General features: G+C 37.6%; 1 protein-coding gene across 3 annotated transcripts in view; it reads left to right on the forward strand.

The window, feature by feature from the left end:
• Positions 1–25,444, forward strand: part of LOC144977191 (leucine-rich repeat-containing protein 69-like) — an 83,587-nt gene that overhangs the window by 47,693 nt on the left and 10,450 nt on the right. For all 3 annotated transcript variants that reach the window (XM_078922127.1, XM_078922129.1, XM_078922128.1), the window contains 2 exons: positions 2,401–2,441; positions 23,544–23,682. In XM_078922127.1, the coding sequence (XP_078778253.1) occupies positions 2,401–2,441; positions 23,544–23,682 (180 nt within the window). The remainder of the gene's footprint in view (positions 1–2,400; positions 2,442–23,543; positions 23,683–25,444) is intronic.

The raw sequence follows: 25,444 nt of genomic DNA on the forward strand, positions 1-25,444 counted from the left end.
ATTCCATCTCCATAAAGTCATTTACAATTACATGTGATAACAAGCTACACAACCAAACTTTAGAGCACATAACATCAACCACATATCTAGGAATATCTTTTTAAGTCAGACATAAAATCGGGCGATCACATCAACTACATCTTAACAAAAGAAATAGGCATGGTTGTTCTTCGAAGAAATTTAAAGATGAAATCTACAAGCCTAAAATCAATAGCATACAAGTCATTAGTTCGACCATAAGATGCACTGTTTTTGACCTACACACAAGACACCTTGTTGAGAATCTGGATGCATTTCAGATACTAGCCGCTCGTTTTGTTACGTGAGTTAAGAGAAATCATCAAGTGTGAGCAGCATGATTGATCTATTTCAAATCCTGACCTCCAAACACCGACACGAACAGCTAGGACTTCCCTTATGGACAGTTTTATTCCTATGACACCCACCAAAGACTTCAGCAAATTCTCATTTTACTATAGAACCATCACAGATTGGAACAATTTATCGCGTCAACTGACATCTGTACCCACTTTAGAATTATATGCAGAGCTTCTATATTATTGCTGAATTTTCAACTTAATATTATTGTTCATGGCAAAATATTCATGAGTGAAGGTGTCTATTAAGGGACGAGTCAGATTCAGAAAAAAAGGTGTTTTAAAAAAAAAATTATTAATCGCGCCGTCCGACCAAAGTTGAGCATGAACTATGCTTATTGTCTCGCTGGAAGTCGGCTACAGATGTATCGTTCTTGTTTTGCGCCAGTTGACACGGGTTGTGTTGTATTTAGTAGTCGGGAATAGGGAAATGATGGTGTTCTACTTTTTTCGAAAATCTGCCGACTTTTGGTTGGTTCGTTTCTGGTGCGGTGGACACAGGGCCTTGAATTTCGGCTCGATGGGCCTAATATCTGAAGGAGCACTTTTTAAAACTTTTTTTTTATGTGTGGATAATTTGTTACTTTTCAAGTTCTTCATGCATTTGAATAATAGAAGACTACATCCTCAGGACACAATGACTTAAGAATAACTAAAATTAACATTATTAAAGAAAAACAACCCAGATAAAGCAAATATCCATTTATTTATTTATTTTTAAAATTTATTTATTTGGTAAAAAATCTTAGAAAAATTGGTTTTAAAAAGTTACTTCCATATCCTGAAACGAAATCAGCGGAAGTAGTATCTTTGCCTGTAGGGAGCATTTGTTCATGTACCCGTAATCCAGCAGATTTTACAGCAGTAAAAGATCAATGATCGTGCTAAATGACAAATCTGCTCTGACTTTCCTCTGCTTTTGATACAATAAATCTTGATTTGCTTTTGAAACATCCTAAATCAATTTTTTGCCCGTTTAGCACATGATAATCAATCAATTTATGGAGTCATATTTAATCAATCGAAGTGTAATTATCGTCATTGCTCAAATTTCAATCTGATTTTGGAGTTTTCAAAAATGGATGAATAGACTGAATCCAAATGAGCAAAACTGAGGTTCTTTATTAGGGGAACAAAAGACTTAAATGATAATAAATTCAAAAGTGGGTGGAGCAGGCACTTATGCTGATGATAAGAAGTGAGCAAAGTGCCAGAAGTCAGGAGAGAATAAAAACTTAGCGGTAAAGATAGTTGAATCAGAGACCGACTGGTACGGCACCATCCATCTGGCCGCAAGATGTACAATCGATGCCATCCACCACTCTTAAAAAGTGGTTTCAAACGAAGTATTTATCTTGAGTCCTTTGCGCAACTTCTTGAGGTCAAGAGGTCAACACAAACACTGCGAAAGTTTATTGACTAGATAGCTTTTGATCCATGAGCTCTATGCTCAACATAGAGTCAGAGTGTTCACCTCGTGACCGCAGGAAGTTTCGAGAGGAATAATAAATAGTCTGCTTTTATATTTGAATTGTTTAGTTGTAAAGAGTTGATAATGTGGGTAGCCATCTTGAATGTGTGCCTTCGCAGATTACCATCAAAACATCTCAATATATGTCAGTGTCAGTTATCTTGACGTATTTATAAGGTAATATTGTTTATACTTAGATGCAAGTGTAATTCTTAAATTTGTTTTCTTGAAAAGAAGAAAAATGAACATATAATACAATTTGATTTCTTTCCATGTAACCTTTGAAGTTTGTGGTGTCAATGGCATGAAATTTTCCTGCTACCCTCTGACTGGGATACTATGGTCTGTCGCTTTATAATCACTCCAGGGGTGGAGTGGAGGGAGACGACCACAGAGAAATTTCATGCAACATGGCAACAAACCGAGTATACTTGTATCTGACACTGACACAACTGCTTCTTTGTCTGCGATGGATCTCAAAATATCTTTGCTCAGTATAACAGATTCTTTGTTTAAATATCTCTTACAATTTAGAGTTTTCTCTTATTTCAGGAATTAATGGCAAGATATGTGATGAAAGAACTCAAGGACAGGTATGCATTTCCGTCTGGCTTATCTAAATGGAGGAAGTAAAATAATAAGAAATCTTTAGTCTAACCATGGAGATACACACTTACGTTTATTTTGCCCTGCTTTATCTAACCCATTTCTGTCACCTCTCTTAGACTTTTATTATGCTTTGAGAAAAATGGAACCCAAGATAGGACTTTTGCTAGTCCTCAACACTTTCAATGACGGTTTACGGTATTATTTTAGTCAGAGAGGACCAAGCGTGTGGCAGGATTTCAAAGCTACATCTTTAAACTCGGACTGTTTCTTGTTTTCCGTGCACAATGGCGTTGTCATACAGTGAGAGGAAGCCGCTATAGACTAGTAGTCTCCTGGGGCTATTTTCCCATTTTCCGGGTTATCAGTCATGATGATACATCCCAGAACCGCAAAAGCATGGCCTTTCTAATTGATGGTGTACCTTTTTTTGGTGTGTGAGAAGATGGGATTATTCATTACACGAAGGACATGTTCTGCTTTGGGTCAAAATGATAAATGCTTATGTTATTCATAGCCACTACCTTTTCAAAGCAATTTGTGTCGTTTGACTCAAATGCTGGCATAATTTCCTTATTCCACCTACAACAGTACTTTGTAGTCTTAACGGTCATAGTCATGACCCCCCCCCCCCCCTCCCCACTCCTGTATTACAGATTAAAGAAAAACACTGGTACTGCAGCATTCCCAATAAAAGCATACAATTGGGTGCATAAAGAAATAGATGAGTAGAATAAAAATAGGTGTCAACACTGTATGTAGTCTTTGTCATTGTAGTTTGACAGATCCCTCCCAGGGAATAACGATCTCTGCTTTTCATGAGAGTGGAGGTGTGTATCCGAGAGTGAGACATACATGTCAAAGTCCGGATACCGGTTTTGGGTTACTCTTGGTTTCCTTCTTACGAAGAACTTAGCCTCTGCACGACAAATGGCTGAATGAGTCACACTTGGAGGTGTGAAGACCATACGACACTACTACTACGATCTCTGCTTACTGCCACACAGATAACATGCAAATGTTTCAGAGTAAGTTAAATAAAATCCAATAGGGCGGTAAATATCATAACAGAAGTATTAAAAAATTATAGTTATCCATTTTAAATGTCATGCATAATTTGAATGTTCATGATACCCTCCTCCCACAGTCTCCAGTTCAATCCCCACTGGTGTGCCCTGCTCCTATAGCCTCTGGTTTACTCCGCACTGGTGTCCACTACACACAGTTCTGGGTTCACTCCCTACTGCCTGGTGCCCACCTCCCATAGTCTCTGGTTCACTCCCCACTGGTGCCCGCCTCCCGCAGTCTCTGGTTCAATCCCCATTGGTGCGCTCATTCATTAGTCTCTGGTTCTATCCCCATTGGTGCCGATCTAACACAGTTTCTGGTTCACACCCCAATGGCATCCGCTCCTATGTATCTGGTTCATTCCCCACTGGTGCCCACCTCCCATCGTCTCTGGTTCACTCCTCACTGGTTCCCACATCACTCCCGCTGATGTCCATCTCATACAGTTCTGAGTTCACTTCCCACTGGCGCCCACCTTTAGTCTCTGGTTCAACCCTCACTGGTGTCCACCTCCCATATTATCTGGTTCAATCCCCACTGGTGTCCTCATCCCATAATCTCTGTTTCAATCCCCACTGGTACTCACTTCCCATAGTCTCTAGTTCTTTCCCCATTGGTGCCCTCCTCCCATAGTCTCTGGTTTAATCCCAATTGGTGCCCTTATCCTTTAGTCTCTGGTTCAATCTCCACTGGTGTCCATCTCCCATGGTATCTGGTTCAGTCCCCACTAGTGCCCGCCTCTCATAGTCTCTGGTTCACTCCCCATTGGAGTGGATTTTGGTAGATTTCGGTAGTTTTTGGTGGATTTCGGTATTCAGCAGTAGCACACTAGTAATACTATAACATTGTGTCATTAGCATTCGCGGTCAATTTCCAGCCGGATGTTGCACTTTTAAACATTATTGAAACAATCAAAGTTTCAATATCACCTAGCTGTTCTCAACATGATGATCAGCTTCTTCTAAAGCCTTGCATTTTAGTTCGCTGAACAACATTGTGTTTACCATGCTTGACATGAATACTGTTTGAGTACAAAAAGCAAGAAGATCGCTACTAAACTGAAATTCTACATTACGCTCTTTTGCCATTGTGTGATAATCTTATGCTCATGATCCTAACTACATTTAATACAATTTCTGTATTCACCAAACACATAATGATACCGACAAAATTCCAAACCAATATACTGCTGATATTACCATATTATGTCAATCATAATACAATGTTTCAGCTAGTTTTAGTATTTGATTTTCTGTGATTTGGGTTTACAAGGCGACTTTTTAACGCCAGCTAACGAATGGCTTGAAGTTAATAGGTGTGCTAGTTTGAGAAGGAAAGAAAAGGTTTTGTGTGACTATGAGAATTGAGATTTTGAACGTTTCAACTTTTCCTTCAAGTCTGAAACTTGACAAGATCGTGTTTTGTTTTGTTTTGTCCCAATCCAATCCATGAAAATTTCACCGTCCCCACCTCTCCGACTTGATCATTCGTTCACATCTTGAAATCTGTCAGATTACTTAAATGAGAATAGTTCCGTCCCCGTTTATTGTATTATTTACAGTTAGTTAAATATATTTTATAAAGTTCCAGGAATCTCTCTCTCTCTCTCTCTCTCTCTCTCTCTCTCTCTCTCTCTCTCTCTCTCTCTCTCTCTCTCTCTCTCTCTCTCACACACACACACACACACGCACACACTCTCTCGCCATTGCTCATGACTCATATCTCAGTGCTCCTGTAAACAATAGAATTTACCATTAATAAAATACTACTACTACTACAGCCACCACCACATCATCATTACTACTACTACTACCACATCAACCTCCACATCGTTATAAAAACTATAACAACCACCACAACTGTACATCATCATCCTCCTCCTCGTCATCATCGCTACCACCGCCACTACTACCAACCACAACCATCACATCATCATCATTATTACCACAACCACAGTTACCACATCATTATCAAAACTACAGCAACCGCCACTACTATTACATCATTATCATTATCCCTATAGGCATCATCACTACCACTACTACATCATCAACACCACCATCACTACACAACAGACACATCATCATCGTCAACGAAACACAAAATAATAGTAATAGTATTAATTTTTAAAATGAATTTTTAAAAATAATAATAATAGTAATAATAGTAGTAGTAGTAGTAATAATAATGATAATAATAATAATAATAATAATAATAATAATAATAATAATAATAATAATAATAATAATTATAATAATAGCAATAATAATAATAATAATAATAATAATAATAATAATAATAATAATAATAGCAATAATAATAATAATAATAATAATAATAATAATAATAATAATAATAATAATAATAGCAATAATAATAATAATAAATAATAAATAATAATAATAATAATAATAATAATAATAATAATGATAATGATAATGATAATGATAATAATAATAATAATAATAATAATAATAATAATAATAATAATAATAATAATAATAATAATAATAATGATAATAATAATAAAAATAATAATAACAACAACAACAACAACAACAACAATAATAATAATAATAATAATAATAATAATAATAATAATAATAATAATAATAATAATAATAATGTATTTATATTTTGCGCCCAATCCTCTCTGCAATAAAGCTCTAGGCTCGTAGGCTACTACTGCAAATACAGAACGAACCCGCATTTGCAGTACTACTGAAATACCTAACTAAAATGAATGAATATCTACTCCTACCACTGCGGATAACGAATACGAACGCTATCTACTATCTACTATTCGCAGTACTACTGCGAAACTACGAATAGAGGAAATAATTATTATTCCCAGTACTACTACGAATAGTGGTGGTCAAAAAAAAAAAAGCAAAGCAAAACGGGATAATCCAAACAGGGAGCAGAGGTACTCTCTATGCAAGAAGCTGTGTGATCAAAGACACTGAGCCACAAGACAAAACAAAATTGATATAAATATAAGGGAATGAAGTGATCGCAAAGTTATGGACTAGTTTCGAAACAAGACGCCTAGACAGCCAATACTCACTCGCTCTAAGGGAATTTTCCTCCAGAAATCGAAAGAAATAAATACTTGTGAGTGAATATTTATATTTTCCCAAACCATTTTCAGTCCATACAGAAAGTTTTGATTGGTAACAGCTCTGGTTTTCTTTTCTTTTTCCATTCAAAAACAAAATTACTTTTTTTGTTTTTGTGAATGGGCAAATGAATGTAATTTCAAAGGTCAATTTTCAATACACTCTAACACGGTTTCTTCGAACACGCGGTTTCCTCTGACTCACGGTTTTCTCTACCTCATGGTTTCCTCGAACTCATTCGAATGTCCCGACGTTTTTCCTTATTATTCTTTGTTATTATTCCATACCTTCCTCGAACAATTTTTACTTCGACACGGTTTCCTCAAACTTATTTCGCCCCGCCCAAGTAGAAAGAATTAATTAATTAATTAAGGAGTTTTTTAAATGGCGCCCCTTGATTTGGATCATTGATGACTTACTGTGGTATTGACAGTTACTTATTTAACTTATTTGTATCTCTATCGACACTGCATGTATGTGTATACAGTATAATACACATGTACACACACACACACAGCCTCTCACACATTCCATCGCCCTTTCGCATAAAAGGTGGCTCTCTGCTTATTCTTATCACTTAACCATTAGTCCCAATTTCAATGCCACGCGCCATGTTTGGCTACGGCAGTCAATGAATGTTGTGATACAACACCCCCCCCCCCCCCCCCCACCCCCAACACACCCTTCCGAGACACAAACACACACACACACACACACACACACACACACACACACATCCCTTGTAACATATTCATACAGTAAATAATAATAATGTTTCCTTTTTTCATCCTGGTGCGGAAATTCGTCTCCGAGTGTATTCAAGGGGAAGACAGGTGCCATCGCAGGACAACGCCACAAATTTAGCTAGGCTTGCTGACGGCCGTATAATCGGTGGGTTTTCAAACTAGGTATCTTTCGGGTACGAAGCAAAGACCATTACCGCTGAGCCACACTACCCTCCCCCTACCCCTTACCCTACACACGTCATGGCAATGTACGGTTTCCTCGACCTACTGTTTCCTGGTCATGCTATTATTTAGTTTAAATCACCTGGGGTCTGATTCATGGAGCGGGACTATGGTAGTCTCAGACTATAGCAAAGTCTGAGACTTTGTAGTCTAAGACTTTGGGAAGTCAGAGACTACGGAAAGTAAGCTATTCATGGAGTCAGACTTCGTCCCTGACTATCAAGTCTCTGACTACGGTTGCGAAGTCTCAGACTACAGAGGTCAATCTATTTTTAACTGGGGATTCCTCGGAAACGTATCACAAAACGTCATAGAAATGTGTTACTTTTCCAGCTGCGCATGCGTCATACAAAGTGGCACAGAAATCATATCTATTTCTTCTTCGTGTTTGTTTTGATCGTTTTTTTGTTTTTTTTTTGTTTTGTTTTTGTCCCACAAATAAAAATGGTGTGTGACAAGTTTAAGGGTGTAAAAATTGTTTGAGACTGTGTGTGTGTGTAATGTTTTTAGTAAATATAAATAACGATGGCACTTAAATGATTCTTATCAACGGTGTAGCATTGTTCTAAGTAGAGAGCGGTGGGCGTTGCCTGAAGCATCGGGTCCCGAAAATACTAACGAAAGAGTGAAGATGGATAGGAATCGGTGGAAACAATACAGACAATGGGCGTTTCGGGTACAAACCCTTCGTCGGCACAACAATAAACAAATAAACGTTGAAAAGAAATAAGAAGAAATGCAGTATAAATTGCATCGTCTTTTCTCAACGATGGTTGGAGTGTGAACGAATCGTTAGCGTGGTGTGATAGAAATGATGAGGCCAGTGAGAGACGTGACATTTCTAGAAAAAAAATAATGGGCGATAAAAGACATAATAGAAATGTAATAGCAGCAGCAGCAGCAGCAGCAGTAGTAGTAGTAGTAGTAGTAGTAGTAGTAGTAGTAGTAGTAGTAGTAGTAGTAGTAGTAGTAGTAGTAGTTGTTGTTGTAGTAGTAGTAGTATAGTAGTAGTAGTATAGTAGTAGTATAGTAGTAGTAGTAGTAGTAGTAGTAGTAGTATTAGTAGTAGTAGTGGTATAGTGGAAGTGAGTAGTAGTAGTATAGTAGTAGTAGTAGTAGTAGTAGTAGTAGTAGTAGTAGTATAGTAGTAGTAGTAGTAGTAGTAGTAGAGTAGTAGTAGTAGTTGTAGTGTAGTAGTGAGTAGTGATAATAGTGAGAGTAGTAGTAGTAGTAGTAGAGTAGTAGTAGTAGTAGTAGTAGTAGTAGTAGTAGTAGTAGTAGTAGTAGTGAGTAGTAGTCGTAAGTAGTAGTAGTAGTAGTAGTGTAGTAGTAGTAGTAGTAGTAGTAGTAGTAGTAGTAGTAGTATAGTAGTGGTAGTGATAATAGTAGTAGTGAAGTAGTAGTATAAGTAGTAGTAGTAGTAGTAGCATGTATGATAATTGAGAAGTAGTAGTATAGTAGAGTAGTAGTAGTAGTAAGAGTATAAGTAGTAGTAGTATATGAAATAGATAAGTAATGAAACAATGTATGAAATGGAAACAAGAGAGATGTATGTGCGATTGTTGAATCTTCGAGAAAAAAAAATAAAAAAAAACAAAACCAAAAAAAAAATAACAAAAAAAAAAAACAAAAAAAAAAAACAAAAAAAAAAAAAACAAGTAAATAAATAAAAATAAAATCAAAAACTGTCGGGTAGCCTTGTCCTAATCGCAGAACAATTACTCCCACCAGCGTATAGCACATATTATGATTTTGAATTTTTTATTAATTAATTAATTTATTTATTTATTTATTTATTTATTTATTTATTTATTTATTATTTTATTTTTTGGTTTTGTTTTGTTTTGTTTTTTTTTTTCTTTTCTTTTCTCGAAGATTCGACAATCGCACATACACTCCTCATCTTGCCCATTCAAAACACTCTCCTGGGCTCTAATTCATGGAGCGGGACTACGACGATAGTCCTAGACTAAATCCGAAGTCTCAGACTAAAAGGCTTTGTAAGCTATTCATGAAGCCGGACTACGCGAAGTCTTAGACTAAACGAGGGACTAAACGGGTGAAATTTACACCCGCGATTTAGCAGGCGTAAATATCGTAGTCTGGGACTAAAATGAAAATCATATGTGCTCTACGCTGGGGGAAGTAATTGTACAGCGATTAGAACAAAGATAAACGACAGTTTTTGATTTTATTTTTATTTTTATTTATTTATTTGTTTAATTTATTTTCTTTGTTTCTTTTTTTCGAAGATTCGACAATCGCACATACACTCCTCATCTTGCCCAGTCAAAACACTCTCCAGGGACTCTTCCCCCCCCCCCCCCCCCCCCACACAGGTTCATAGTAACTTCCTCCTCCTCCTCCTCTTCCTCCTCCTCCTCCTCCTGCTCCTACTACTACTACTACCACTACTACTACTACTACTACTACTACTACTACTACTACTACTACTACTACTACTACTACTACTACTACTACTACTACTACTACTACTACTACATTTCTATTATGTCTTTTATCGTCCATTATTTCTAGAAATTTCAGTCTCTCATTGGCCTTATCATTTCTATCACATCACGCTAACGATTCGTTCACACTCCAACCATCGTTGAGTACAGACGATCCAATAATTTATACTGCATTTCATTTTATTTGTTTTTTATTGTGCCGACGAAGGGTTCCGAGGAATCCTCAGTTAAAAATAGATTGACCTCTGTAGTCTGAGACTTCGCTAGCGTAGTCAGAGACTTGATAGTCAGGGACGAAGTCTGACTCCATGAATAGCTTACTTTCCGTAGTCTCGGACTTCCCAAAGTCTTAGACTACAAAGTCTCAGACTTTGCTATAGTCTGAGACTACCATAATCTCAGTCCATGAATCAGAGCCCAGGGACTCCTACCCCCCCCCCCCCCCACACACACAGTTTCATAGTAACTTCCTCCTCCTCCTCCTCCTCCTCCTACTACTACTACTACTACTACTACTACTACTACTACTACTACTACTACTACTACTACTACTACTACTACTACTACTTCTACTACTACTACTACTACTACTGCTGCTGCTACTTTCACTATTATCATTACTCCTACTACTACTACTACTACTACTACTACTACTACTACTACTACTACTACTACTACTACTACTACTACTACTACTACTACTATAATAAATGTGTTACAACACATAAAACAACAATGAGTCAGCTAGTTTCAGAATTTTAATGCTTGATAAAAATCAACGTTCCATCCAAAAAAAACAACAATGGCCGATAGCCGGTCTACCCTTCCGCCCACTACTCTACAGTCATGCGCAAGGCGCCAAATAAGGGAGGTAACAATTAGATTGGTTTGAGTATTTTCAACACTCCCCGCCCCTGGCATGTGCCATCAATAGGCCAGCATAGTAGGAACCAAGACATGAAGCTTGGGAATTGATAATCAAATGAGGTTTGCACTTTGTCATAAATCCACTCATTAACCCATTCTTATAAGGTAAAAGTACTTCGTAAACAAATAAATCATAACAGCGAATTGACATGGGAATAATAACATGAAATCATAAGAATAATAGTAATAGTACACAAATTGAGTGCATAAGTGATCATAAAGTTAATAGTAGTATATTTAATGAATAACTCAACTTATTGTCCATACATAGAAAGAGGGATTTCTACCCAAGAGAAAGTGGAAATTAGGAGAAAAGAAAATGAATTTGCATTTATCTTTTAAGCTCGGGGTCCTAATTGGTCCCATTGACTATCATGATCATAATATAATTAAACAAGGTATTTAAATTGAGTCAACCTACATGATACGTGTAGTTATTAAGACACATAAAGCATCATCATATTCACTCAGATATCAAACTTAAACAAGTAATATCAAACATCCAAATCAAATCAAAAGAATCTTTAGATTTAAAATTTAAAAAAAAATTAAAATAAGGTCATTCATCATCCGATAAAACTGGCGAAGAAAATGTTACATAAGCCAATGACAATGATATAACAAGTTACAAATTCAACATAGTTGGAGGTCTAATCAATCTACCACTCTTAGACCGGGCACCAACGGTCGTTTCGCGTTCTTTATTTGAGACTGTTTCTGAAACTTCAAGCTTATGAAGTCTTTTGACAGCTCTTACCAAATCTCCCTTTTCAGTCCTAATCGTGGCTGCTCTGACCAAACCGTCCTTGCTGAGGATAAGTTTAGTGATTTTACCCATAGGCCACTTTAATCGAGGTTTATTTTCCTCCCGAAATGAGCACAATGGATCCCTTTTCAAGACCATCTTTACTTTTCCCATTCCCCAAGGATGGGAGATTTCTCACATAATCTTCACTCCAAATGCACCAAAACTTCTCTAAAACAAGTCTGCGCTCATTATCAAGAAAGCAAAACTCCTCTTCATTTTGTGGCCCAATCCCAGCTCGTACAGTACTGAATGGAGAATTTCTGCCCACCAAGAAATGTGAAGGAGTCAGCGGCCCACTGTGTTCCTCCGCGTAAGTTAATGGTCTAGAGTTCACACAAGCTTCTATCTCAACCAGAAGTGTTTCTAACTCAGCTAGATTCACAAAATTTCTTCCTACTGATTTTCTCAACGCAGATTTAGTTGACCTCACTAGTCTCTCCCACCACCCGCCATACCAGGGAGCTAAAGGAATACTAAACTTCCATGAGGGCGCAGCAGGCCCAAATTGTTTGACAAGACATTCGCTAGCAGCTATGAAGGTTTTAGCATTATCAGAGTAGATTACAGCAGGGATCCCTCTTCTAGCTACAAATCGTCTATATGCCAACAAGAAGTCAGCTAGTGAGAGCGATGGTACAAGTTCAAGATGTATAGCCCTTATGACCCCACAAGTGAACAGTAAAATGTAATACTTCTTTTCATACATGTCTGAACAATAAACAGGACCTGCATGGTACACTCCCACTATAGAAAATGGGTTCGATCTACTGATCCTGTCAGATGGCAAAGGGGCAACAGTCTGGTTACACGGTCTAGAGTCGTGTCTTTGACAAATCACACATCTTTTACACACATTCTTAGCAAGCACTCTCAAACTGAATATCCAATAATTGTTTCTAAGGGAAGTTAGCAAAGTAAGTACTCCTGCGTGCTTTAACAGCTTATGTTGAAATCTAACAAGCAATAATGAAAAATGGCATTTAGGGAGTACAATGGGGTGTTTTTCATCAAACGTGTAATCTCTAGACATTTCTAATCTACCAGACACTCTCAATAACCCGTCTTCATCAAGGATAGGGGATAGTTTGTGAAGTGGTGATTTCTTGGGTATCACCTTCCCATCAATGAGACAATTTATCTCTTTGTGATAACTTTCTCTCTGTACACGCTTTAGTACATGAACATTTGCCCCTTTTAGTTCATCAGACTTTAGAACTGGTAGTGTGTTCAGTTCCTTTGAGGAAACTGAGGATTTCAGGTTGTTAATGAATCTTAAGACCCATCCCATGACCTTGATGATTTTGGGGTATTGACTAAACCTTTCAAAATCTATGACCTGCTCTTGCGTTTGTTGTTGCAAAGTGAGTAGAGCAGGCTGACATGAGCGCACTCTTTCCAAATGCACTTCTTCTTCATGGGAAATCCTTTCATCATTGGAACCGTTATCAGTGTTCGAATCCATAATCTCTAGGTTTTCAACACCTTGGAGTAAGCAATATCAAAAGGTAACTTCAATGCATTTTTAACAAAGGAAAGTAATCTAGCAACAAGCAATGCTCCTAACAATTCCAATCTAGGTAAAGTTATTTTCTTCAACGGAGCAACTCGAGCTCAAGAGACAACCAAAGAAATTTTCTTACATTCCTTCTCATGTACCTCCAAGTAAATACAACACCCATACGCCCTTTCTGAAGCCTCAGAAAAACAAAGTAATTTCATGTCACTGCAACCTCCCCATGAGTAAACAGAGAAACAACGCGGAACTTTCCACTTACTGATGTCACGAAACCCATTTGCCCAGGCTGACATTTTGTTCTGTAACTCATACGGCAGAGGATCATCCCACTGCAATCCCATACGCCACAAATCTTGGAACATGATCTTTATCTAAACAGTGAAGGGGTTCAAGAATCCCAAAGGGTCATATATTCTGGCAATGAAGCTCAGAACCAAGCGTTTCGTGTATTGGATATTTTCTACCAAGCTTGGGTCGGCTCGAAAAAAGAAATAGTCTTCATTGGTATCCCAGTGCATGCCAAGGATCTTAATGAGTAATAATGGTTGGGGTAATTATGGCTGAACCATTCTCAAAATCAAAACAACTCTTTCTAGCAAGTGGCAGAGATGAAGAGCTTGCTCCCCATTTACTGAGAGGAAAACTTCCACTTTTCATTATTTCACTTGCCAAACTTGCCATTTGCTCAAGTTCTTCCTCTGTGTCAGCGCCAGACAACCAGTCATCAACATACAAATTATCTATGAGTTCATGCACTACCCTTGACGGTTCAAACTTTCTCAAATGACATTGAATTGTGGCATTCAGGAGAAACGGGCTACTTGCGTTACCGAAAATGACACGATCGAATCTCATTACCCTTCTCTGTCCCCTTACATCCCAGATAAATCTATGCACATCTTGGTCTTCTTTGACAATTTAGATCTGAAGAAAGGCTTTAGAGATGTCAGCCGTCAGCCCATACTTCCACCTTCGGAAGCGTAACATGATTTCTGTCAAGTTTGGGAGGAGATTTGTCCAGTTTCCATGCAATCATTAAGAGATATACCGTTCGAACCCTTTGCTGAGGCATCGAAAACAGGCCTTATTTTAGTAGTTGTACTGTCCTCTCTAACCACAGGTCTATGCGATAAATAAAACACCGGGTTCGAAGTAATCATTTCATCCACTGGAATCTCATGGACAATGCCATTCCTTTCCATGTCCTGAATGACCTTATTATAACATGTCTCGAGTGATGGGTCCCTACCCAATCGTTTCATGAGAGTGTTCGACCTCTTCACCGCCTGCGACATGTTTTCATTCAGTTTTTCTTTGTGATCTGCCTTCCATGGAAGATGCACGACATATCTGCCTTCCTCAAACCTGACAGATTCATTGAACTCAGTAAGAACCTTAGAGTCAGTATTACAATGATTATCAATATTTTCTCTAATACCAATAATGTCTAAATTCCAAATTTGATGACAGCAATGTTCAGGAATATCTGACATGCACAGAAGCTGATAGCTTGGAGGACTCTCTTGATTACCATTTTGTTCAAAGGAGCCTGAAGAGCTTTACAAATTGCCAAAAGTGATCTAATCCTATCAATATATCAATGTGGACTTGACTGTCATGATTCACCAGTGATCCATCCACCAGTTTTAGCCCTTTGGTCTTTATTTTGGTGGCAACATCTTGCGGCAATTTGTGCTTACGAATTGGAGTACAGATCTCTGGTGACTCAGTGACAATCATTTCCTGTATATCACCAGAAGTGGTTTTTAAACACAGTTTAAATTTATCTCTAATCTGGGGCTTTTTGGGTTTGGACTGTCCGAAAAGAGCAACAGAAACATTTTCCTTTCCAACCGACTTCAGTCCTAAATCCTTAATTAAAGATTTTCTTATATAACTTCTGTCCGAGCCACTGTCGAATAAAATCGTTGCCTGTCCAAGGCTTTTGCTGTAGTTCCAGACTGTGACCGTAGCAGTCTGCAATACTGCTGTTTTTGACGACGTGTGTCCCATCATTCTGGTTTGTGCCTTCACACACATGGTATGCGAACCTTCGCCTTCACTCGTTTGGTTATTATCGCCACTTTCACCTTGTGGTTTTAAACATAACAACGTATGATGTCGTCCCGAACACGAATGGCATTTATCCATGGACTTACAGTCCTTTACCTTATGCATACCGAAACACAAAAAACACAGTCCCTTACTAAAACACTGAGACCTTCTGGTAGCCGGGTCCATCTTTATCCAAGAGTAGCATTTCAGTGAGGCATGTCCTTTGCCGCACACATTGCAGGTCGTAGTCGTGGTGCTTCTGGCATCATTACCAGAACGAAGAGCAGAGGCTGTTGTGAATCTCCCCCGTGCTCTGTGATCAACTCTGGGCGAGGGTTGATCACTACGGAATGTTTGAGAACGCTCCCGCCTGAGAATTTCGTTGTGTAGAAAAGTGAGAAGGGCTTCCAGGTCACTCTCCCTTCCATCTCCTTGTCTAGCCCATTCCAAACGAATATTTTCGGGTAGCTTATGTAGGACCAGAGGGGTCAAAATGACACCGTATGTGTCTCCCGTTATATCAAATGCCTCGAGACTTCTTATGTTCGTCTGTAACTCGTCGTATAAATTCCACAGATCATTTGTATTCTTCCCAGTAATCGACAAATTCAGTAGCTTTTGAATGTGGCTGAACACTATTCTTTCTTTTCGTCCGAAACGTTTTTCTAGAACGTTCCTCGCCGCTTCATAATTTGCTTCTGTAAGCGTTAGCCCCTGAACTGAGGCCAGTGCTTCACCTTTGAGGGTTGCTTGTAAGTATGTAATTTACTGACAATGGGTAAATTGGTGTTATGGACAATGGCAGAAAACTTATCCCAATAGGACTGCCATTGTGTGTGATCTCCACCAAACTTGGGTAGTTCTAGTTGGGGTAGTCTGACCTGAGGTAAAACGGATTGGGATGGGATAAATTGTTCTTCATTACTGTATTTAATACTAATGTTCTTTGAAGCTAAAAGTTCCTTCGCTTTAACTAATACACCAACTTTTTCTTCTCTAAATATTTCACTTTGTCCAATCTCTTCCTCTAAATCACTTGTATCTAAAAGTTTCTCAAATTCACTTTGGGTCTCATCATAAGCAAGCAATTTTTCCTCTATACTTTCAATACACTGAGTTATTTGTTGTTCGGAAGAATCTAAAGTAATGTGTTAGAAGCGATTAGCCGCAATGGTTAATCTGGCTTTCGTCGCGGTCCTGGTCTTCTTTGCTGCTTCCATGTCGTAAATGAGTACAAGAATATTATACGAAATAATTTAAGAATACACGTGAAATGGTGAATACTTTAATAAAAATGACAATATTAGATACAGACGATCACCAGCAGACGTCTATCTATCAGTCTTGATAGCGATACTTCAACTCAAATTGGAATAAAATCTACTCGCCTCCACATTATTTCTTGTGGTGCACGTTGGTGGGCCTAAGTTGTAGAAAGCTGTGATCTCGGTCATGAGATCCAGAATAATCGAATTCCCGAATATTAAACGATACAGTTCAATACATGTTCATCTCTGTCATGAGATAAAAATATATAAATAAAGACAAGAAAGGATTAATCTCAATCCTGAATTCCGGATGGAAAGTCAATTTCTACTTCCTCACTCAAGTGACTCGAGCCGTCGATCAATGAATCAATGTTATGAAAATGCATCCATCTGTCATGATGGTTAACAACGTAATTCACCTTTCAAATTAGTCCCACGACTGAAGAATCTAAACGTCCATGCTTCCCGGGTTTCGGCACCATATAATAAATGTGTTACAACACACAAAACAACAACGAGTCAGCTAGTTTCAGAATTTTAATGCTTGATAATAATCAACGTTCCATCCAAAAAAAACAACAATGGCCGATAGCCGGTCTACCCTTCCGCCCACTACTCTACAGTCATGCGCAAGGCGCCAAATAAGGGAGGTAACAATTAGATTGGTTTGAGTATTTTCAACAACTATCACTACTACTACTACTACTACTACTACTACTACTACTACTACTACTACTACTACTACTACTACTACTACTACTACTACTACTACTACTACTACTACTACTACTACTACTACTACTACTACTACTACTACTACTACTACTACTATTAAAAAAAATTTTTTATTCTCTATTGTCTTCTGGCACTTTTCTACTCACTTCATATCTTGTTGTTACCAACATAAGTGCCTGCTCCACTCACTTTTCTGAATTAAAAATTCACCCCATACACCGGAGCATACTCAATGTCTCAATCGTTTCTATGTTATATGTTTGTGATGAGAATATTGGCTATTAAGCTTAACTGCTGGTCAAAATTACTTCGCGATGGTGGCGAACGAATCGGCGATCTCAAGAAGTGGGTGAGAGAGGGATCTAGAAATGACTTTGGGTTTGAAACGAATATTTTTGTGTTCGTGGATAGCTCACACGGTAGAGCCACGCTCTCACCTGCCAGGCGGAGTTGTCGTACCAATAAGGTCGCAGGTTCAAACCCCACCACCGCCGCGAAAAAATTTTTTATTCTCTATTGTCTTCTGGCACTTTTCTACTCACTTCATATCTTGTTACTACTATTACTACTACTACTACTACTACTACTACTACTACTACTACTACTACTACTACTACTACTACTACTACTACTACTACTGCGACTACTATTACATTTCTATTATGTCTTTTATCGTCCATTATTTCTAGAAATTTCAGTCTCTCACTGGCCTTATCATATCTATCACACCACGCTAACGATTCGTTCACACATCGTTGAGTACAGACGATCCAATTTATATTGCATTTCATTTTATTTGTTTTTTTTTGTTGTGCCGACGAAGGGTTTGTACCCGAAACGCCCATTGTCTGTGTTGTTCCCACCGATTCCTCTCCATCATTATTCTTTCGTTAGTATTTTCGGGACCCCATGCTTCAGGCAGCGCCCACCGCTCTCTACTTAGAACAATGCTACACCGTGGATAAGAATCATTTAAGTGCCATCGTTATTTATATTTACTAAAAACATTACACACACACATTCTCAAACAATTTTACACCTCTAAACTTCTCTCACACTATTTTTATTTATGGGGCAAAAACAAAACAAAACAAAACAAAACAAAACAAAAAAAACAATCAAAACAAACACGAAGAAGAATGTGATATGATTTCTGTGCCACTTCGTATGACGCATGCGCAACTGGAAAAGTAACACATTTCTATGACCTTTTGTGATACGTTTCCGAGGAATCTCCAGTTAAAAATAGATTGACCTCTGTAGTCTGAGACATCGCAAACGTAGTCAGAGACTTGATAGTCAGAGACGAAATCTGACTCCATGAATAGCTTACTTTCCGTAGTCTCGGACTTCCCAAAGTCTTAGACTACAAAGTCTCAGACTATGCTATAGTCTGAGATACCATAGTCTCGGTCCATGAATCAGAGCCCTGGGGTCTCTGACTACGCTTGCGAAGTCTCAGACTACAGAGGTCAATCTATTTTTAACTGGGGATTCCTCGGAAACGTACCACAAAACGTCATAGAAATGTGTTACTTTTCCAGCTGCGCATGCGTCATACGAAGTGGCACAGACATCATATCTTTTTCTTCTTCGTGTTTGTTTTGATCGTTTTTGTTTGTTTGTTTTGTTTTGTTGTTGTTTTTTCCCCACAAATAAAAATAGTGTGAGACAAGTTTAGGGGTGTGAAAATTGATTGAGAATGTGTGTGTGCGTAATGTTTTTAGTAAATAAAAATAACGATGGCACTTAAATGATTCTTATCCACGGTATATCATTGTTCTAAGTAGAGAGCGGTGGTCGCTGCCTGATGCATAGGATCCCGAAAATACTAACGAGAGAGTGATGATGGAGAGGAATCTGTGGAAACAATACAGACAATGGGCGTTTCGGGTACAAACCCTTCGTCGGCACAACAATAAACAAATAAACGTTGAAAACAAATAAGCTGAAATGCAGTATAAATTGCATCGTCTGTACGCAACGATGGCTGGAGTGTGAACGAATCGTTAGCGCGGTGTGATAGAAATGATAAGGCCAGTGAGAGACGTGAAATTTCTAGAAAATAATGGACGATAAAAGACATAATAGAAATGTAATAGTAGTCGTAGTAGTAGTAGTAGTAGTAGTAGTAGTAGTAGTAGTAGTAGTAGTAGTAGTAGTAGTAGTAGTAGTAGTAGTAGTAGTAGTAGTAGTAGTTGTTGTTGTTGTTGTAGTAGAAGTAGTAGTAGTAGTAGTAGTAGTAGTAGTAGTAGCAGTAGTACTAGTAGTAGAAGTAGTAGTGCTGGTAGTAGTAGTTGTAGTAGTAGTAGGAGTAATGATAATAGTGAAAGTAGCAGCAGCAGCAGCAGCAGCAGTAGTAGTAGTAGTAGTAGTAGTAGTAGTAGGAGGAGGAGGAGGAGGAGGAGGAAGTTACTATGAAACTGTGTGTGTTAGGGGGGGGGGGGGAGGAGGAGTCCCTGCAGAGTGTTTTGAATGGGCAAGATGAGGAGTGTATGTGCGATTGTCGAATCTTCGAGAAAAGTAAAGAAAATAAAATAAACAAAACCAAAAAAATAATAATAATAAATAAATAAATAAAAATAAATATAAAATCAAAAACTGTCGGGTATTCTTGTTCTAATCGCTGTACAATTACTTCCCCCAGCGTAGAGGACATAATATGATCTTGAAATTTAGTCTCAGACTACGATATTTACGCCTGCTAAATCGCGGGTGTAAATTTCACCCGTTTAGTCCCTCGTTTAGTCTGAGACTTCGCGTAGTCCGGCTTCATGAATATCTTACAACACCTTTTAGTCTGAGACTACGGATATAGTCTCAGACTACCGTCGTTGTCCCGCTCCATGAATCAGACCCCTGGACTAAAGAGGGGACAGAAGCCATCCTTATCTCACTCCGATGGAAACCTAGAATTTGGTCAAGAGTTTCCTTTGTGGATCACTTGCCAGGAAAAGTCTTCATCGAGTTATTTTGTAAATTCTATTTTTATGTGACTTTAGAATTAGGAGGATGTTCCATGCAGTCTGTTTAACCGCTGCGTCAAAAGTCTACGGCCATAATATAGAGGAGTCCGCCATTCCAATGCCTGTCCTATGATTATTCTTAAAGTGACAGTCTCGCCAGTGAGCACTTAACCTTTTCGAAATTCTACTTGTTTATCTCGAAATCATCCTTTTCATGATTACTCTTGTTAGAACTGACACCTCTTCATTTGCTGCAGGAAAATAATGTAATACTTCTTAATTGAATTGTGAATAATAATTCTTTGGTTTCATTTTTGAGCTACCTCGTTTGCCTGTTCATCTGTTTCATTTATAGATGACCCTTTATCGGCTGTCAGCTGTTTTGTTTTGAGTTTGTTTGTTTATTTTTACCTCTTTTGCAATTATATTATACGAGTATTCTATATTCCTTCTTGGTTTTGGCTACATACTTGGCCCTTTTTGCCTGCTTTCTCGTTTTTTTGTTCCTCTACCCTTTTTTAAGTTTCTTCTCGTATCCATGTTTTTAAAATTAACTTACATCTTTACTTGAAGTAACAAAGATCTTTTTAAAAATGTCTCCATGTGTTCTCAACATTTTCAGATTTTATATCGTCTTCGTCCGAAGAATGATAAATCAGTTTTTATGTAGCACTTTGTCTCTGAGGTTAGTCCAAGACTTGAAATAAAATCGCTTTTCATTTGAGCCGACCAAGCAAGTTTCAGACTAAAATCAAGGCACCTTTGGACTACGTTTTGCCAAGTTTTAGTCTCTTGCACGGGGTGGACTTCATCGTTAGTCCCCGACTAGTTCTGAGGATACAACATAGCTTCGATAAGATAGCAGCTGTTATGAGAGGGCTTCGATTCGGAAGGGAAATACGTCGGTTACGAATAACAGGGGCAAAAACCATCCTTTTCTTGTTGACACTGGCTTAAAAAACTGTAAGAAAAGTACAGATCGTCGAAAGTAAACATTTGTGTGAGTAAAAACTAAAAGAAAAACCCAAATTTAATCGGGCTCGCCAGATGCGAGTGAACGGAGACTCGAAATAGAAGGGTTCGCTTCAAAGAACAACAATTACAACAAAAGATTAGAAAGTATAATGGAGACATACATGCAAAAGTAAGTTCAAATATGGAACGGAAAGAAATATACCTGTACCGGAAGTGTTGTTAATTTTCTCTTTGGAAAGGTTTTGCCTTGTAAGCATGAAGACTGGTATCTAACCTGTCATCGTGTACTAGAGTGCTCGATGTTATCAGCACAAATTAGTCGACGTCCTTACAACGCCCTCTTCTAGGCAAGAGTTCAGTTAGTCAGAGACTAGAAAACGTTCATAAATTTTTTTGTTATTTTGTCACTTGCTTCGCTCAGGCTTAAGACTAGCAAGTCATTTACTTGACTAGTAAAGAGCTAAATCTAGTCCACTTACATAAAAATGGGTCCTGGCAATAGACCTTTATTGAGTAGCTATTGTCCTGGCTTAAGCATTCTTACATCAGACGTAATTCTAGTATATCTTTCTGGGGTTTTTTTTTTTTTGGGGGGGGGGGGGGGGGGGGGGTTTGCAGCTATGTCGTCTTCTGGTATGACACTCGCCTTCATATCGGAAGATCCTGGGTTCGAGCTCCGCTCTGAGCGGCGCATAGTTGAGTCCTCGGAATAGGCTATTTACTCACATTCTCTCGCCGTACTCAGATGTCTCTGTCGGAAAAAAAATGTAATGTCGCCAATTTTAAAGCTGCTGCTGCGAATTGATCTATGGAGATGTCAATACTACTACTACTACTACTACTACTACTACTACTACTACTACTACTACTACTACTACTACTACTACTACTACTACTACACTACTACTACTACTACTACTACACTACTACTACTACTACTACTACTACTACTACTACTAACTACTACTACTACTACTACACTACACGACGACGACGACGACTACTACTACTACTACTACTACTACTACTACTACTACTACTACTACTACTACTGCTGCTACTAATACTACTACTACTGCTTTTAAAACTATTAATACTCCAAGAGCAACTACTACTACTACTACTACTACTACTACTACTACTACTACTACTACTACTACTACTACTACTACTACTACTACTACTACTACCGAGGCTTGCGAGTCCAATGTACAAGTGTTTGAAGACTCTTCATTGACTGAATGCCTTACAAGGCTAACGAGTTCAATCTACCGAGTTTTAAATCAGAGTCGTCTTCCCCTAGGCGATGGTCATCCATGACACCGTATTATTCGGTGTAACAAACAGAGAAAAGCCTCCCTCGCCACTGCCACCTATGCCGTATAGATTTCCAATGCGATGCGGGCCTAAGAGACTTTCTACCCAGTCATTACTGGCTGGACAGAGGGGTCTACCAATTTTGAGCTATTAATACAAGATACTCATATTTTGGCCCAACTACATTAAGCAGCTTACAATACGCTTCAACAGTCATGACCTCACTTCCCCCCTAATGACGCATAGTAACTTAGTAACTGGCTCTAAACAATCAGAACAATGGCGGGCGCCTTTATGAAATACTTCTCTGACGATCTTAAAAGTGTATCCAGAGGAGAAGAACATTATAAATATGATTATGTTTTGAATTTTATACATTCTGATCACATGTCATATGAAAAGTTCTAGCCAGCGTGAAGAATAGAAAGTACCAATTTTCTTTGTTTAGAGCCACGCTGCTCGCCGTTGCTGATGTGACATCAGACTATTGAATCCAATTACCATCGTCTTCAGTTTGAGAATCTCCTATTTAAGTGTTCCTCGAAAACATTCAACATTCAGCTTGTGTGTTTATCTTGAACTGCACCTCGGTAACTGAAGATCATTATTTGCCTAATCAGGAATATTTAAAAAATATTTCTGAGATCATAACAATTTTGGTTCATATAAATATGATACAAGTTATAGGGATTTGTTTTTTTTTTTTACAGTTTAACAATTTTGACGTTTCATTTTGCGTAATTTTATAATAACTTTAGACAGTAATAATTCTTCTCACTAAATGAAAAAAATAAACACGTAAATAAATGCTGCATACATTCCTCATCCTACTATTACTACCCTTTCATTCTTTTCCTTTTGTGTTTCAAACATCTCCCCTTGTTGTTACTCGCCAGATGGTCCTACCTGAGGAAAACAATCCGACATTATCCAGACATCAGAGCCATGCTAGCTCAATCCAGCAAGTGTGCTGTTTGTGGCGACTCCTTTCTCAACACGTGGCTGGAGTGCGTTCAGTTTGTGGATGTCAAACAAGTAAAGCAGCTTTGACCTCATAGTTTTAGCACTTTATAAACATCATTAGCAGTATTTATTATTATTATATATTATTAATTATTATTATTATATTATTATTATTATTATTATTATTATTATTATTATTATATTATTATTATTATTATTATTATTATTATTATATTATTATTATTATTATTATTATTATTATATATTATTATTATTATTATTATTATTATTATTATTATTATTATTATTATTATTATTTTTATTATATTATTAATTATTATTATTATTATTATTATTATTATTATATTATTATTATTATTATATATTATTATACTATATTATTATATATTATTATTATTATTATTATTATTATTATTATTATTATTATTATTATTATATTATTATTATTATTATTATTATTATACTGAGCGCTAATATAAACTGGACAGAACTTTACCTCCTATAGCGTCATTACAAAGTGTCACACTTCAGAATGCAGATATTAATCTGAAAGCCAATTAAAATTTTACACTAAATTTCTTAGGATTAATTAACTTTTTCGTAATTTTATCAAAGCTACAAAAGAGAGCAAAACACCAGTCTTCCACATCAAGTGTCAATAGTATTGTAATATGCAAATATTACGATCACGGACCTGTCTCCAACCTTCCAGGTCTCGGAAAGAAAAAGACTTCTATTGACGATGAGAGAATTAGTCCAACATCATGACGACAAGCCTTTCCATCAGTGATACTGCCAATGAATTCCAGATTTGATTATCAGTAAAATGCGAGAAGAAGACACGGAGAGGCAGGATTGAAATAGCGACGACCATGCGTCACAATTTTTCTCAAAGAACAACACACGACCTGAAGTTTCAATGGCTCACGAACGTTGTCCCCAGCCTCAATTGGACAGTGTTACTTTTCTTACAAAAGCAGCTTTCATTCTTCTTATTGAATTAATAGAACGAGAAGTTTCAAAGTATATTTTGACATTTTGAATAGGAACAAAGAAAGGATATCGTGACGACGATCGTTGCGCTGCAAAATGAATGAAAAAGGTCTTGATCTGCAGCGTCGGGTCAGTTATTGTATGGCACGATAACATTATCATCTATTACAGGTCTGGTCACCGCTTTGAAAAAAAAGCGCTTTGCTTGACATCATAGTTAGTAGTTGGTGAAGTGATTGTGTATATTAATTATAAAGATGATCTTTACTTTAGGATATAAAAGTTAAGTGTTATAATGCGGCCAAGGCCTAATATTAATGTTTATAGTTTCTGAGAGTTGGAAAATGATTAAATAAATTAGAATTTAGATCGCAAGCTCTGAAACAACAGCTGTCCCAATAAATTGAAGATTTTGAATGAGCAAAAGAAAGATGACTTACAGAATAATGTCTTAGAAAAAGTTGGCTTGCCTAGCCAGGAATTGAACAATAAATAAATAAAAAATAAAACAAATTACCTTTATTCGGGAAATTTGTCTGGATGAAAACAGCATACGTGTACCATTACTCTATCTTGTTATCACGTTAGTATCACATTGTTTTACTTAGTTACTAACATAATTGCTTTTTCCAAGAAAGACTGGAATAACAGAGGCGTTAGCCGCAGTGCAGCGCCGCAAATTGAGGTGACTCGCTCAAGGCCACACAGTGCAGCGGCGGTGATCGAACTCGGTACCTTTCGAGTACGAAGCAAAGACCGTACAGCTGAGCCAAGCTGCCCCTAAACTCTCTGGTTTGTCTGTAAAGCATGGTAACTGTTT

Source organism: Berghia stephanieae, chromosome 7 (genome assembly GCF_034508935.2).
Source record: "Berghia stephanieae isolate SIO BIC M18660-M18661 chromosome 7, UCSD_Bste_1.3, whole genome shotgun sequence".
In the NCBI taxonomy this organism is placed as follows: Eukaryota; Metazoa; Mollusca; class Gastropoda; order Nudibranchia; family Aeolidiidae; genus Berghia; species Berghia stephanieae.